Raw genomic sequence first — 17278 nt, forward strand, 5'->3', positions numbered from 1 at the left:
TAACAAAACTGACAATTTAATAATACGTTTTATAAGACGTTTTTCCTTGATCATCGTTATAAGCACATTTTATAGTAACCAAAGCCAAAAAACATTTTGTCTGTTCTTTCTGTTGTTTTTTCTGGTCGTTTTAGCAGTATAGACTGCATATCTAATAAATTATTGGGTATTTTTTTTGGCTTGTGCAAAACGTTTTTTCAAAATTTTATCAGTTTGAGAGTTAAACACAAAAACTGGAAAAGTTGTGTTCTGGTAGTTCTTCTTGCATTGATGTACTTGCAGCTAAATTATATAATCATTCTTACCTTATCAAAACCAATTATTGCTCATAAAATTAAATTGACATCTAAGATAGCCCATATTTTTATTGTTTGCATGCTAAAAGAATCTTCTTGTCAAGTAAAAACTGTACAAAGGCGATTTAATTTGGTAAAAGTTACACAGAAAAGTAGCAACAAGCAATTATGTTTAAATAATTTCATATGGTATTTCTTTTACTTTTTTATTAATTTTATATTATCATCGTTTTGTAACAGTGTAAAAAAGAAAATGTTTTAGCTAGAAATTTGCAAAAAGAAAGACATATAATACAAAGTATAGCCCAAAACTAGGAAAGCGTGTTAGTTGTGAACTCTACTATTAGACACTATTCAATTTGTCCTGTTTTCTTAAATTTCTTGCTGAATATCATAAAAGAAAAAACAAAGTGTTTTATTTGATTTTTTTAAGAGATTTCATTGTGATCGCATTTTGAAACTACATAGTCAATCAAAAAGAGGTTGAATGATCTTCATTGTGGTTTGTATGTCTTGATATTTAAAATGAGAAGAACCTTTTGGTGGAGTGTCTTATTGCTTTACATTTAAAGTTCAATACCATATGTATCAATTTTTTATATCCTTTCCTTAACTTACTTACCATAGCCACACTAGCCGACTTCTGGGAAAAGTCCGACCATTCCACTGGTATGCAGATGCGGTGAACTATAGGCTAGTTGATAAAATTTCAACTGCTGAACAAGACATCTTGAACAACCCTATGATATTATTCCGAGAGGCTCAAATATACTAATTGATACCCAGCTGAATAATGATTTTAAGACTATTAAAAGAAATAAAATTGGTCTCCTGCTATCAAGGCTGTGTCCAGGGGGCGGGAGGTGCCCCCCACCACAAAAAAAAAGTTTGTCCGACTCTTCCCGCGACGAACCTAGTCCTATAACCACTCGGTTTTTGTTTTTTAAAAGATTTTTATGTAAGCCCCCCTCCCCATAAATTTTTTTTATATCCCCCATCAAAAAAATCCTTTACAAAACACTATAGAAAACTCCCATAGAAACACAACATCGATTATCCAGACAAAACATAAAACCCTCATCAAATCTAGAGTAATTAAGCACGTCATTAATGCAAAAAATATTGTCAAGATGAGGACAATTTCAAATTGCTGTTCAACTAAGGATGCCCAAAACAAACATATCACCTTCATTGTCTCTAGTGTACAGAAGCAAGTCTTTAATGCCAAAAATATTGTCAGTATGAGCCAAATTTTAAATTGCTGTTCAAAAACAAAATTAACCTAAGACTTACACAAATAAGGTAAAATATCAATTTATGCTTACAGGGATAAGAAATGTAATTAGCATGTTAGAATGAATTATATTTTATGTTTCAGATGTATTTTTAATATTGTAATATAAATAATTTGTTTTAGCATTCAAACATTTTTATAAATCATGAGATTTGAATAACAGTGTGACCTAATTATGTGTCGTAAGTGGAAGCATAATAAAAAACAAAACTGCAAAAACATTCCTCTTGTATGTTAGCCTAGCCCTATCTTTAATTTGGGCTTTCCAAGTTTAATCACAACCACAAAGCTTTTATTTTCAATGAAACTTTTTGATTATAAATTCTTTCATATAAAAATTAAAAAAGGAAAAAACATTTCAGCATTAAAATAACACACAGCGAGTAGCAACAGATCTAGTGGCTGGTTATTAGGGCACATGCCCCTATAAGGTCAAAAATTCCAATAATCATAGGGTAGGGGTCGCAAAAAATACCGATGGGGGAGTAAAATTTTATTGGTATCGCCCAAAGATTAATTCTGTATACACCTCTGACAACAAGTGAAACATTTTAAACCTATTGTGTAACCAAGCTTTCTTGAGCAATAAAAGACAGCTATAAAACAAAGAAAATTGACTCAGAGAGTCCCTAATTAATTTTTCAGCTCTTAGGCTTGGTTCTCGCCAAATGCAAATTGGCAATTCAAAACACTTAAAAATTGTTAATGAAACCGAAAATAAATTTTTTCCAATTTTTATCACAGTTGCTCGGTAAAACGGAATTACTTTTTCTTTTTAAAGCATATCCAACTAAAACTGAAAGAAATAACACAATTTACAGACTAATCTTAAGCACATTTTCCAAAAATGGAACTTTTAAAAGAACAGGTTTAAGCATACACTAAATATCTTGACTTTGCTGAGACCAAAGGAATTTTGTACAAATTCTAGATAAAAATATCATAAAATAAAAATTGTGAGACATATTTCAGGCTTCAGATTTGATGGCCTATAAAGGGTTAAAAGAAATGCCAGACTAAATATACAGATGAGTAATCGTTAAAAAAAACTCAAAGCGCATGAATTTGCTTACATTTTTATCCAGAGAAATAATAAAATAGATGTTTATAGAAAGTAACATAAGGGAAACGTACACTAAATTACTTATCTATAAGACAAAAGGCATAGCTTCTACTCAGCAACAAGGTAAGCACAGAAGCTGCAACTCTGAGAGATCATCTTCAACTGAATTATCACAAAAAAAGCTATTTTCTCTACTAATGTCACAAAAAAAAGTCTGAAAAACATACAGTAACTGAAATATTTAAACTACATTAAGGCATTTTATATATGTGGTAAACCAGATAAATCATTGTTTAGTCTGATTTCCACAACAAATTCGTATAGAAAACGCTATTACATATTTCTGGCATTAAAATGATGTCTGTAACCTATGTATATAATGTTGTTCTGATGATGATGATGATGAAGAATATCAGGTAATAAGTTTTAAATAAAATGGCTATTTCTAATATATGCCGTTTCTAACGTTAATATTTTAGTAAAATTATTGTGTATTGCTTGATGTTAATCTTAAATGTTATATTTTATTGTCAGGACACCTTGTCATGAAACGACTCATGTCATGACCAAAGAGGAGTTTGTTTGAGATGGAGTGCAAATATCTTAAACTGTTAATCAGTTCAACGAAATCTATGTAACTTTTAGGGACAAATAGTTTTTAAATATTTAGGATATAATAATACTTTTATTACCTCCTGGAAAGTGTAACAAATGTAAAAAAAAACAGTAAGAATCCAATCAAAACTTCATATTGCCATTCGTTGAACATGAAGCTTTTTAGATTTGAGAAAAAGTGTTAAAGTAAACAAGAATCAGCTATTTAGAGAAACACAAAAATCAATTGTTTCCAGAAGCTCAATGCTACACCAAAAGATTATAGATATTCTATGCACTTACGTACTAAATATACGAAATTTACATTTTATCACTGAAATAGTAACTAGAAACACACAATCTGATGTCTGTGTATATGGGCTACTGACTAATTGTAAAGCTAAGGCTTAAGCATTAAAATGTTTTTGGTTATAAGGTACAAAAGTTACACCATAGGATGGCAAAGAAACTGTACAAGGCAGTAGAGAACTGACGAAGACTGTATCAGATAGCAAAGAGTTAAGCTATTTTTAGCAGATAAATAAGGATTTAATTTCTTTAACACTTATGACCCCTTTCTTCTATTATCAGAAATTATAATTAAGAAGATAATTTTATACAAGATAAAATGTTTAGAAATAAAAGACTATAATGATTACAAATTGTAAAATAGCTAATCTACTCATTAACCATTCAGATTAGTGTTCGTAATTATACCGCAATTGATTGTAAGATGGATTTGTAGTGACCCAAACATAATGAAATACAAGCACACAACCAAAATACATTATCTTATTTCTTTTTCATGAATACTAATGAAATCGTACCAAAAGTTATGGGCCATACTAGGATTACGTATTATAGAAACCTTAGAATCAAATGCTTCACGAAATTTATGGTAGATTTCAGAAACTATGGCTATTCAACAAAGTGAATTTTTACAAAATAAAAATACAACATTCCCATTTTAATGGCATTTTAATAGAAAAATACAGCAAAAAATATAAAATTATTTGTAGTTATCTTCTACCTAATCACAAAGCTATGGCAAAGTTGTAAGCTATTCTTAGTTTTAAGACACATATGTTGTACTATAAGAGGGTGCACTGAATTTAAAACGTGTCAAATGCATTACAAACTAAAATAACTACTTTAGCTATGAATTCTAGACATAGCCTGTTTAAGGTTTGTCATCCACAATCCTCAAACTTACGGACTTGAGAGTTTTTAAGATGATATGATTATCGAAAGTAATGATTTATACTACTATTAAACGGGTTTATCCCTCTGCAGAATACAGTATATTGACAGAGTTTTTTAGTTGCATTAGTATAAGAGAATAATTCTTTTGTCCAATATTTATGTAAAAATAAAAGTTACTTCCCCAGCAGAATGAGCCAAAAAGTTAGATTTTGAAAAACAAAATAATTATTACAATTCATTTCTTCAGAAGAGGAGCCTAAATAATGTCTATGGCATTGAAGAGGTCAAATTTTGTTCTTCTTACTTTGTGGCGGAGGTTCGAAATCAACAGGCTGAAGCTTCACAAATGGATCTTCTGGGCCCTCAATATCAACATAAGAACCGGGTGTATTGTGGTAACGAGCTCGATAGCCAAAATCGTTCGGTTTGTGCTTTCCTTACCTTACATCGCATTTGTTAGCGATTTAACTTGGCTGTAATCTTTGTTGGTCTTAGACAATTTTAAGATGCTTATAATACTTTCAGGTGTTTGAATCACTGGTACACAGGCTTTTGTAAAATGTGTGGCAGAATGGCTTGTCATTCCTCGAGTGTCTATTAAACTAGTAAATTAACTCGTCCATAATTGTAGAAAGCATAGGCCAAATGAATTTTTCCATATAAGGAGCTTGCAAAGCAGTAGCCCATCAGCACTCAACTGGTTAACCGCGACCTAGTGAGCGTTTTTCTTTTTGAAGTGAGCGTTTTTCTTTTCCGTTATCTATCATCTTATATTCGAACTCCTTGAGTCAAAAGATCTACTAAAAGATATCTGAGAATATCTAATAAATAAGAGACAAGCAATATAGAAGCTCTGTAGCCCACAGAGTGAATCAAAAAAGAAGAGGGCTAAATAATAGCAACTGAATAGCCAGCCTGCAGTGAAGTAGAAGAAGAAGAATCTGACTTTATGTGAATAAAAATTATGAAATAAGATAATACCTGTAAGCTTGTATTATATTAATAACTTAAAAATACAAATCATTTATTTTTAAAAATTTAAATCATAAGGTAGAAGTTCAGATTATTTGGGAATTATCATAAATAACGAAATTAGATACGTAATATACGTAAAAGCACGGTCGATAAGTTTCATTGGCCAGACAAGGAGCTATATCAAGTCTCATATGAGTTTGAAATGAACAGAAGATGAAGAGAGGCGACTGAATTCTATATATTATACTTTATTGTTTTTGATAAGACTGTGTCTGTCCGGGCAGAAGTCTTCCTTAATTTCATATCAGGGACAACAACGCTCATAACAAGGTAATATCACTTTATAAGATATAGATTTATGGTTGTATAATTTGGAATTTACTAGAAGACTTCTTATCCAACTAGGTAGATATTCTCTCTGCTTAAGAGAAACAATTTATCTGGCTAGTTGGATATAAACCCCAAACTGCTTAGAGATTCTTCTTATCTGCCTAGTTGGATATATATAGGAAACACTAATCAACATTATTATCCAACTAGTTAGGCATATATATTATCTATGCCTTTGAGAAACAATTTATCTGTCTAGTTGGATATAAACCCCACACTGATTATAGAATCATCTTATCTGCCTTGTTGGATATATATCATAATCACTAATAAACACGCGTATCCAAAGAGGTCGATATTATCTGCGACTTTGAGAATCAATTTATCTGGCTAGTTGGATATAAACCCCAAACTGCTTAGAGAATCTTCTTATCTGCCTTGTTGGATATATATCAGAATCACTAAGCAACATTATTATCCAACTAGGTAGATATTCTCTATGCCTTTGAGAAACAAAGTCTCTGGCTAGTTGGATATAAACCCCAAACTGCTTAGATAATCTTCTTATCTGCCTAGTTGTATATATATAAGAAAGACTAAGCTACATTATATATAACAAGGTAGATATTCTGTATATTACTTATACAGTTAAATATTCAGCTAGGTAGATAAAGGTGTAAGAGTCTTAGAAATGTTATTATCTGTCTAGCATGATATTTTATCTTGATACTAAGTGTAGTTGGATATTATTTTTACATTCTATAGAATGTAATTTTTTAAAGAATATCCATTGGGCACCTTCCCCTCCTTCTGCCTCTAGAGGATTCTGACCTTTAAAAATTTGTGTGTTATAAAGTGTAACCTTGCAAAATAGATTGGTCAATATATACCAAATCATATTATTGAGTTAGGACTAAAGTGAAAACACTTTTCAATGCCTTTTTTTATGCTGATTACGAATATAATAAGCATTTCTATCGAAAATGAATTTCAGTCCCCACCTATATAGGCCAATTCAGGGATAGGTTAGGTTGGGTTAGGTATAACCTATATAGGGGGGGGGGCTGAAATTCATTTCCGATAGAAATGCTTATTATATTTGTAATATAATAAGCAAGTCCGATTCCCTAGCTAGTCCTTTGGGATGCTAGTTCAGGGAAAACATTTCTATCTGACAGAAATGTTAGTGACTTTCTTTTTTTGGGTGCATTCTTTGAAACTTCAATTTCCAACCTGTGCACCTAAGAATGGTTGAGTCAAATTTGCTTACCTTAAGAGGCTCAAGAGTCTTTTCTTTCTGAGGTTCAAGAGTCTTGAGTCTCTCTAAGCTAATAAGATTCTTAGGTGGTTCTAACCCCAAACTTTAGATGATTTATTGCACCTTGGCTGCACATGGACATAGAATAACTTTTTGTTTTGCAACTTGGAATGAAATATCTTTCTTTGAGCTCTGCAGATATTTTTGCTGTGTGATGCTTGGGGGTTATAGCAGTTAATGTATTTTGGTTCTTTTATTTTAATGTTGTATTCGCTTTTTTTGTATTTTTTTTTTACTGTTTTTGGAAATTAATGTTTCTAGAACTGATCATGTTTGAAATTTTTTGGTTTCACAGCTTCCACAAGTTTTGTTACCCTGGTTACAGCTTACAATTATGTGCAAATGCAAAACTTAATTGGTTTTTAATTTCCTTATTTTATTACTTTTGAATGTTTCATTTTTCAGAAAGAAAAAAAGAGAGGCATAGTCATACAAGCAGGGCCATTGCATCACTTGGTAGGTTACTTGGTAAAAAAAAATAAGTTGGAAAAATTGTGGCGCAATGCGCTGCAATTTTTCTGGTGCCACTGAAATTCTTTGTTCAGTTAAATAAAGATCACGAGAATACTAAGATGTTATCTACAGAAATTTTGAACTTGGTGAGTAAACACAACAGTTTTACCGACTCCTGCCATGATTTTACAGATGGTGCCACAAGCTTCCATTTGGTTAAATAAACAGCACTAAAATAGTGACATGATATGTACCAAAATCTAAATCTTGGTTGGTAAATGCAGCAGTTTTACCGACTTGTGCAGTGATTTTACACATTGTATTAGAAATGGACATTATGCTAATTATTGACAAAAACAGTCAGTAAAAATGACCAGTCAGTTAGTAAAATCTCTAGCCCCCCCCTCCCTCCCAAACATTTTGACTAGTAACAACACTGCATACAAGTATGCAATGCAAAGGAGAAGGATATAATGGGGATGTGACCATTGCAGTTATATTTACCAAGTGTATTTATGTTTGAAATTGGGTCAGGATTCCTGCTAAACTTTTAACACACAAAACAGATTCATAGTGGATGTATTTTTTGGGATATTATATGCTTGGTGAGGGTTGAAAACGATATGTTTACTTTTATTGGTAAGAACGTGTTCCCTTTTTAAGGAGTTTTTTATGAAGAACCTTTTTAATCTATCATCAGCTTTAATTTGACTGTTTCTAACTTGTGTCATAGCTTTGTCCAAAACAAAGATACAAGCATTTATTTGTCAAAGTTGAAAAGTTTTTCTGACTCCAAATTGCGTGGCTGAACTTCTTTTTGATGTGGGCTAAACTTCTTATATATATAATATATATATATATATATATATATATATATATATATATATATATATATATTCCAACAATAATCCAAGGTATTTCTAACATAGAATGGACAGAGGTTACCCCAGCAAATAGTTTAGTGTATCATTGGTCCCAAAATCTTAGCTTATATATTAAATCTCAACCGCATCAATCCAGCCAATTTACGTACTTAGCCAGGAAAGGGGTTATTTAGCAATTCCCTTTCAAGCCTCAGAACAGAATGTTTTCTCTTATCTTAGTAAACAGTGGTATTTCCAAACTTTGTATCTTGTATTTTTTTTCTGTGTTATAAATATTTTATTTCATGTTAAATTATTTCTGCTTAATTGGACTGGTTACCCTAATAGCAATGTCATAAAAAGCTGTTGGAATAGTATTATAATACACGTGGTCAAAGATAATATAAGAAGTCCTGTTAAAAGCAGTAGGTTAAAAGGACAATTTAAAAACTGGGAAAAAAAAAACAAACATGAAACTAAGGCCAAGCAATAACAAAGTGATGGATGAGTGTGGTCATTGGTTATAATTACAACTTTATTTTGGAAAGCCTTGTCTGAAATTTGTCACAAGGAGGTTTTTAAGCAACTTTAAGGATTGATCTTGAGAACCTGATTGATTTCTGCTCTAGATCTACTACTACTACTACTAACAACTCATCGCAGCACCAAGCCGCCTGAGGCCAACACAGCTACGCACGCTCCTCCTCCACCCCAATCTATTCAAAGGCTCCCTTTTTACACCCACCCACGAAGTTCCCATTTCCTTTAAATCTTTCTTTATGAAGTCCGCCCACCCCAGATGGGGACAACCTGCTTTCCGTTTAGCCCTAGACGGTTGGCCGAAAAGAACAATCTTTGGCAATCTGTCATCCACACAACATGCCCTAACCACCTCAACCTTTCTTTCATTATAGACCTGGAAAGCGGTATTGAACCACATTTTTTGTATAGCCTATTGTTTGAAATTTGGTCAGTCAGCCGGGTACCCAGAACAATCCTTAAGCAAGTTCTCTGGAAAAAATCTAGCAAATCTTCATCCGCTTTTCGGAGCATCCATGCTTCAGAGCCATATTTGACCACTGTCATCACTGTAGCTTATAATATTCTAATCTTGGATTTCAGATTTATCTTCCTATTCTTCAAGACTTTTTTTTTAACTGTGAAAAAAAACACCCTGAGCCATGGCTATTCTACTTTTAACATCATCACTGCTCCCACCATCTTTACTAATAATACTACTAAAGTAAGTTAAGCTTCCAACCAGATCAATCTTTTCATTACCCAACGTCCCCTTTTCATCTTCACTTATTCCTAGCCTTAGTTACTTAGTCTTCCTAGTATTAATTTTTAAACCAATTCTAGCACCTTGAACTCGCAAAACCTCTAAAACTTCATTCATTTTGCTCACATTTTCATCTAGGATGCTTAAATCATCAGCATAATCCAAGTCCAGGAGACTTTTTCCTCCCCATTTGATTCCGTGGTCTCCCATTGCCTCTCCTGTGCTCCTTAAAACAAAGTCCATCAAAATAATCCATATAAAGGGGGATAGAACACAGCCCGGCTTAACTCCTGATTTAATACAAAACCAGCTGCTAACCTCATTTCCTAATGAGGTTAAATACTTTAATGTATTTGTCTGGTATACCATACAAGGATAAAACCTTTACTAAAGCTCCTCTATCAACAGAATCGAAGGATTGCTCATAATCTATAAAACTGAGGACCAAAGGTGTTTGAAAACTCAGGCACTTCTCAATTATTAACCTAAGAGTGAAAATTTGGTCAACACATCCTCTACCTTTTCTAAAACCGCACTGCTGTTCTCTTTAAACTTTGTCTACGGCATCTCTCAGTCTAAAAAGTATCATATTACTAAGCAATTCGCTACCTACAGAGACCAGACTTATGCCTCGATAATTACCACCCTCACTTTTATCACCTTTCTTATAAAGTAGCTTAATTAAGGTATTTCTAAAATTATTAGGTACTTCTCCTTTTTCAAAAATCATATGCAAAATCTTCAATAGCCTATTTCTAAACTCAGCGCCGACATATTAAAGAAGCTCTTTTACTACCCTATCAGCATTTGGAGCCTTATTATTCTTTAATCCCTTTAGTACTGTTGCTAATTCCTCCTCACAAAATATCTTCCTTCACATCCAAGGTATCACAAACTTTTTCATTTTCCTCTATATTTTTTCCTGCAACTCTATCTCGGTTAAGCAAATTCTCAAAATGTTCGGCCCTTCTCGCTTTAGCTTTTTCCTTATCGCTAATTGCCACCCCGTTCCTATCTTTAACTGGGACAAGTCCGGATTGACTACTACCTCTCAATTTGTTAACGTGCCAGTACAATATTTTACTATTATGCCGTCTAGCTGCATCTTCTAAATCCTCAGCAATTTTATCCATGGCCTCCACTTCACACCTCCTTAGTTCATATTTCAATGCTCTCTCCACTTTCTTTACATTTCTTTTGTTTTCATGCGATCTATCACTCAGATAATTCTTGTACAAGTCCTTTCTCCTTTCTATTAAACATAAAGCTTTTTCACTAATATTCTCTAGATCTGGGATTCTTTTATGCTTTTATTTAACCTCTTCTGTTTAAGAGATAAAATCTTTACTGGTGGAAGGTCAAATGTTCAAATGAAATTACAGGTATGACAGGTTTAGCATCTCATGAGACTGCAGAGATACCAATTCACAAAAAAGTAGATAAGAGGGGGGAGGGAGATTATTAGGGGAGGGGATGATTGTTCTTTTTCTTCTTTTTTTCACATGAAAATAGCAAAAAGTTTTTTTTTCAAAATCTATAAAAGGAAAGATATAGGGGGTAATTGCCCATCCTCCTAAAATGTTTAGCAAAGTGAAAAAGAAAAATATAACATATTTTTTTTTCAACTTTTTCCTGCTACCCAAAAGAGCAACCAATCTGGACCTGTATCTTTTGTTTATATTTTCATTTGTTTTTACTTTTATTTTTATGCAATAGCTATTTACATCTTTCGACATGTCTGTCTATTGGATTTGCTTTAGTGTTGGGAAGTATCCAGACACACTAGCCCATAAAAATATAAATTGAAAAAAAAAAAAAAAAACTGGACTGTTGAGATTTTTTACCAAAACCAAGGACAGTGATAAAAAAATAATAATTGTTCTAATTAATTATCAACTGTGACAATGATTATAATAGTATCAGGAGCCAAGGCTTCGTTTTTGTCTCAGCACTTGGCATGCGACAAGCCTGTATATATTTGATTCTCTAATTGCATCAACATAATCATCCTGCCATTCTTTGGTTTTAAGTCATGAGGTTTCAAATCAGTAATTTTAATCAAATTAAGTAATTTTAGTTTGACTTCAATTCCTCCTTCCTGTTAATGCGTCAAAGTATCATTCATTTCATCAGATTTGTTTTCTCCTGGGACTCGTTTTGATTTTCACTATTGCTTCTCTTCTAACTACAGATTTTGTTTATGATTCAATGTTACAATCCATATCCATTACCTTCCAACTGAAGATGATCATCTGTAGATTTTTGTGTCATTATTTTTATTTGGGATTCATTGTTATGTTTGTTGTCACTTGTCTTTTAGCTGCAAATCTTGTTGCACTTAATATTTGTGCATCCTTGTGTATTACCTTGTGTAATTTGGGACATGTCATAGATACTAAAACCAATTCCTCCCTCCTGTTTATCCACTAACTCACATGCTAAACTAACACATTTCTTCATTCCATTGTAATTTTGCTTTGTCTTGTCATTGTAGATTTCATTGTGCAATTTTTTCATGTGCAGTTCAATGTGATTTTGCTGTTTCTTATTTCATGGCACCTTGTGCAATTTTGTAATTTTTAATTACAAAAATGTGTAATTTTGTAAATTCTGTTTCTTGTAATTTGTCACCTTGTGCAATTTTCAGTTGATTAAGTTGAAATATACATATATGTCTCAAATATAGTAAAAATTGGCAATTCAATAAAAAAAAATTACATCCATATGTGGTTGTGTAGTTTTTGGTTGTAGCAAATAAATAAAAAAAAAAAAACTAATGTGAGAACTCACCAAAATAAGCTAAAAACCAATGGGACCAAATAGCTGAAGAAGATGTAACCTTCTTTTGAGTGTGTAGTTGTCTTTGGATACTTATATTTTGCAAGCTGACCAATGATCTGCATATCATTGATTACCTGCATATCAATGATCTGCATATCATTGGTACCAATATCCTGATTCTCTGCCTTTGCCTGGGAGTGCAATGTGTGGTTGGGGGGAAAATCATCTGATGCTTCCTGTGTTTTCCCCCATATTTCTCCAAGTGCCCATTTAGAGTTTGGTCGACTCTTGGTTAGGCTTACAGGGTCACAGCACTGACCCCCGTTCCCAACCAAATAACCAGCAACACCAGGACTCAAACCCCATCCTCACGAACAAAATATTTCAAGTCTAGCGTGCTAACCTCTCGGCTTGGACGTCGGTTTTTTTTATAGATTTCAATCAAATATATGAACAAAAATATACAAGTACAAAAGCAAAGGTGTAGAAAAATTCAATAGTATTTAACAGTCACAACACTACTAATGACAAGTCACTGTAGTGCCAATCCACCTGAGACCAACTCAGCTATGCAGGCTCTTCCTCCATTCCAATTTCTTCAAAGCCTTCCTCTTTACACCCTCCCAGGAATTACCCATTCCCATAAGTCTATCCCTACGACTTCATCCTACCCCATTTGGGAATGACCTGTTTCTTCTTTGGCCCTACTTTGATGGCTGACTGACAAGGACAATCTGTGGTAATCTATCATCCGCAAAACGGGTCCCAGTCATCTCAACCTTTGTCTCATTACAACCCTAGAAAGCTTGTCAATGATTATAGCCCTAACAGCCAATAGTTTGTGAGATAATTAGGCTCCACTGATAAAAACAAATAATTTGGCTTGAATGATGTTTTTTATAAGAGCGTACTGATAATGACTGACTATTTTTCAAATATTTTGTCTGGGGGTGAGGGGCATAATTGAAAAGATCGATAATTGAGGTTTTAGGGACAACATCCTGGTAGTTTTTACATTTTTTTTTTTTTTAAGCAACATCATAACCAAAGTTATCCCTACCTACTCCATAAGGACTGACTATGCGTTTATGTATCTTTTAAATTATGTATCTTTTTACACGTGTAATTAAGTATTTTATCTTATTTTTTTTTAGGAATATGTCAGACTCTAAGAAAGCTGCTAACAGCAGTGAGCTTGAACTCGATACGTCGAACTCTAGAAACAGTGTATGGCTTTTGAAAGTCCCAAAGTATATTTCAAGCAAATGGGAGAAGTCAAAATCGGACATGCTTGTTGCAACTTTAAAGATTGCTAAAACAACTGGTCAGAAACCATCGGTTTCTCTATCTCTCACAGAAGAAGCAATGAGACTAGAAAGTGATTTGATACCAAAAGACTATAAGATGCTTATTACTCCTATTCAGAATCAGTCACTTGGTGATTTTTACGAATATCGGCGGGATAAAAAAGAGGATTTCCTGTCTGATGGTGTTAAAATATGTATGGCTGGGAAAGTGATGCAACATTTAGAGTGTCAAGCTGCTACGTCTGTTGAGTAGAAATGTTTGCAAAGACTTTTGTGTGATTATTCCCAGAAATATGCAAGAATTTCAGATGTCAATGTGACCAAGTCCACTTTCGTAGTTTTTGAGGTTTTAACACCAAGGCATTCCATGTATTCCCAAGTATATTGTTCAACAATGAAAACTAATGTAAAAATAGCTGTTTGTTATACATTTTTATGAATAGTTTGTATATATATATATATATATATATATATATATATATATATATATATATATATATATATATATATATATATATATATATATATATATATATATATATATATAAATATATATATATATATATATATATATATATATATATATATATATATATATATATAATATATATATATATATAATATAAATATATATATATATATATATATATATATATATATATATATATATATATATATATATATATATATATATATATATATATATATATATATATATATATATATATATATATATATATATATATATATATATATATATATATATATATATATATATATATATATATATATATAATCTTATATTGTAAATAAACAAGTATAATAGAATAAAAATATAGTTTACACATGTTTTTATATATTACTTACTAAATTTTCTTATTAGAAGCCATTTTGGCTAAGTTCATTTTAAAATTTACTTAAATGTTTTTTGTATTCAATCACATAAGTAAAAGACCAACAATTTTCTCAATGCTTTCCCTATCAGATGAATATTATGGTTGTAGGCTTGTTCACTTTGTCTTTAAATGGTTTGTTTATTCATGCGAAAGTGGCTGTTACAAAGTATTATTTTCACAACAAAATTGTCTGTGACCAAAATAACTCTTAAATTTTAAGTTATGTAAATACTGTTGAGAATAAATTTTGAAAAATGGGATGTGTTTGATGTATTTTTATTATAAGTAATTTGTATATTTATTTTACTGGTAGCTTAGTTATGCTGGCATTATTGATTGCTAATATTTTGAACATCTTTTCTTTTGCCTCTACTTTTCATCTGTGGATTTATTTGTGCATTTAAATTAAAAAGATGATTTACCAGGACAAGCACCTTGCTAGGATATCAAATCCTGTTTTGGCACTTGTCATTTATTATAGTGCCCATGTCCTCTGTATGTAGTCCAATGTCACACTTGATACAACATTTTTTTTTTATCTAAGACTCTGCTTATTTGTAATCTAATTTGTCCCTATTTCTCTATTATTCCTTCTCTTTACTACCTATCTATCTTACCTCCTACTTGACGTTCCATAGCTTTCCACTTTTATAATTCCTCACATACATAATTTTTTCTCTCCTAGTACGTTTTATCTACCTTTTTCCTAAAAACTTTTTTTTTCTTTCATACGATTCTCTATCCATTAGTTTACTGTATAATAATTTCAAAATTCTCATTCTAGCTACCCACGGCGGCAAGGAGCTGCTCCCATTCATTAGGCTTATAACATATAACATTAAAATACAAATTTACAATGCATATACGTTTTCGTACTTTAAAATATATTCACCTTTCTTATAACACTTTAAGACACTTTTCACTATATTTACATTAATAAAAGAAAAAATTAAAAATATAACACTATTTTTTTTTTAATATATCATATTTCAACAAACTCTACTCTCGCTGGGCCTTGCGTTGTTAGGTAGCTACAATAGTCCTCAAAACAAATCCCAAAAATCAAATACTTCAAAATCCAGGTGAATTGTATCCCCCTCAAAATATAAAATAAATTCCACTAGTTTAAAATAAATTCTAAACAAAAATTAAAAAAAATGACCAAATCTAAAATCAATAATCTAAAAATTCATAAAATCCTGTACTATAACTATTCAATTAGATTTAAATCTTACCTAATAAATGAACTTAAAAATACTAAACAAATCCTGAAGATAACCGTTATAATCTAAAAAATCTAATTAAACTCTAAAATCAAACACTTCATTAAAAGTTCGAAATATTTAACTTAAAATATGCTCTTATTCCATATACCTAAACTAAAAACTTCATTTTCTAATCTTCTACCTAGATCCTTACCACAAAATGAAAAAACAAAAATCATACAAATGTAAAACCTTAAACCCTATAATTTTTTCTTAACTCTTCTTTTATTATTATTATTATTATTATTTCCCCCTTTTTATAACAACACATCCTTGCCCACCAAAACACAGAAGCAATTCCCTTCTACTTTATACCAAACACGTTCTCAATTTTCTTACACTTCATAATCCTGTCCTTCTCCATTCTGTTTCCCACGATTTATCACATCATAATCTTTCTTCTGCTTTTCTTTTCGCTTCCACGTGTAATAACAAAAAAGCGATACTATATACACTATTGTCCTTGTATAGGCCTCATCATCTACTTTTAGGTACACAGCTTTTTCCAAATTAACTTCTTCTTTTTTACCTGTAACACTTGCCAATGAATTCCTCAGTCCTGCTACCTTTTTTTCTTGTTTGTCACATTCTAACATTACGTGATATTGCGTTTCTAGTTTTTTCTCGCATAGCTTACGAGGTCCATTACTACCACTCATATTCATCTTTATTTTTGACTCCTCTGTGGGTAACAAATTATGCATAAAGATAAACATATGTTCTTTAACTTTTGGCGGCAACAGGCAACTTTCTAGTTGTATGAAACTTTTTTTCACCTCTTCTTCACTATAACTACCATTTTCAATTATTTTTAGTAGAGGAAGCTGCTTCTTTTTTTTATAATATTCCTTAAGTTTTTCTTTGTCAATTTTCCCACTTATCTCAAGCGACATTCCTAATTTTTCTATTTCGTAAATTTCTTTGAATGCTTGATTATATTTTGGAGGATATTTCTTTTCTTTTCCATGTTTCATACCAAGCACTTGTTGGTGATTCTTTTTTCCTCATCACTTGTTCCAACATTGTGCTAATAAAAAGTTCTTTCTTCTTACATTCTAAATGTATGACCTGAAGACTTCCATGATTTCTGTGTATGAACATATTTTCTGTTTTCAATTTAGGTGGAAATTTTTCATTCCATATGTGCTGGTAACTTGCACTCACAATTTGCTTTAGATGTGTCTTTTTGGGTTGCGAAACAAAGGACAGATACCATAAATTTGGGCAAGCATAAGTATTCACATACTGGGCTCTCTGGTGAACCGTCATACCTCTTCCATATCCTTGTCTAAGGGCATTTTTGAATTTCGATATTGTATTTATCCAGTTGATACGATATTAAGACCCATTCCAGAATT

At 31.8% G+C, this 17278-nt stretch overlaps 1 protein-coding gene and 1 long non-coding RNA gene across 2 annotated transcripts in view; one reads left to right on the top strand and one right to left on the bottom strand.

The window, feature by feature from the left end:
* LOC148953742 (uncharacterized) overlaps positions 1-17278 on the bottom strand; it is a 251121-nt gene that overhangs the window by 222020 nt on the left and 11823 nt on the right. The gene's annotated exons all lie outside the window — the stretch shown is intronic.
* LOC148953746 (general transcription factor IIF subunit 2-like) lies at positions 5778-14194 on the top strand. The gene is made up of 2 exons (XM_089086801.1): positions 5778-5830; positions 13607-14194. Exon 2 carries the CDS (start codon positions 13611-13613, stop codon positions 14010-14012), a length of 402 nt encoding a protein of 133 aa, XP_088942927.1. The 5' UTR covers positions 5778-5830; positions 13607-13610; the 3' UTR covers positions 14013-14194.

This window comes from Artemia sp. Qi Xiang Cuo, chromosome 3 (assembly GCF_049724085.1).
Source record: "Artemia sp. Qi Xiang Cuo chromosome 3, ASM4972408v1, whole genome shotgun sequence".
NCBI lineage: Eukaryota > Metazoa > Arthropoda > Branchiopoda > Anostraca > Artemiidae > Artemia > Artemia sp. Qi Xiang Cuo.

Bases quoted from the DNA above. Each gene is read 5' to 3' on its own strand.
- LOC148953746 (XM_089086801.1), top strand. From the start codon at position 13,611: ATGTCAGACTCTAAGAAAGCTGCTAACAGCAGTGAGCTTGAACTCGAT.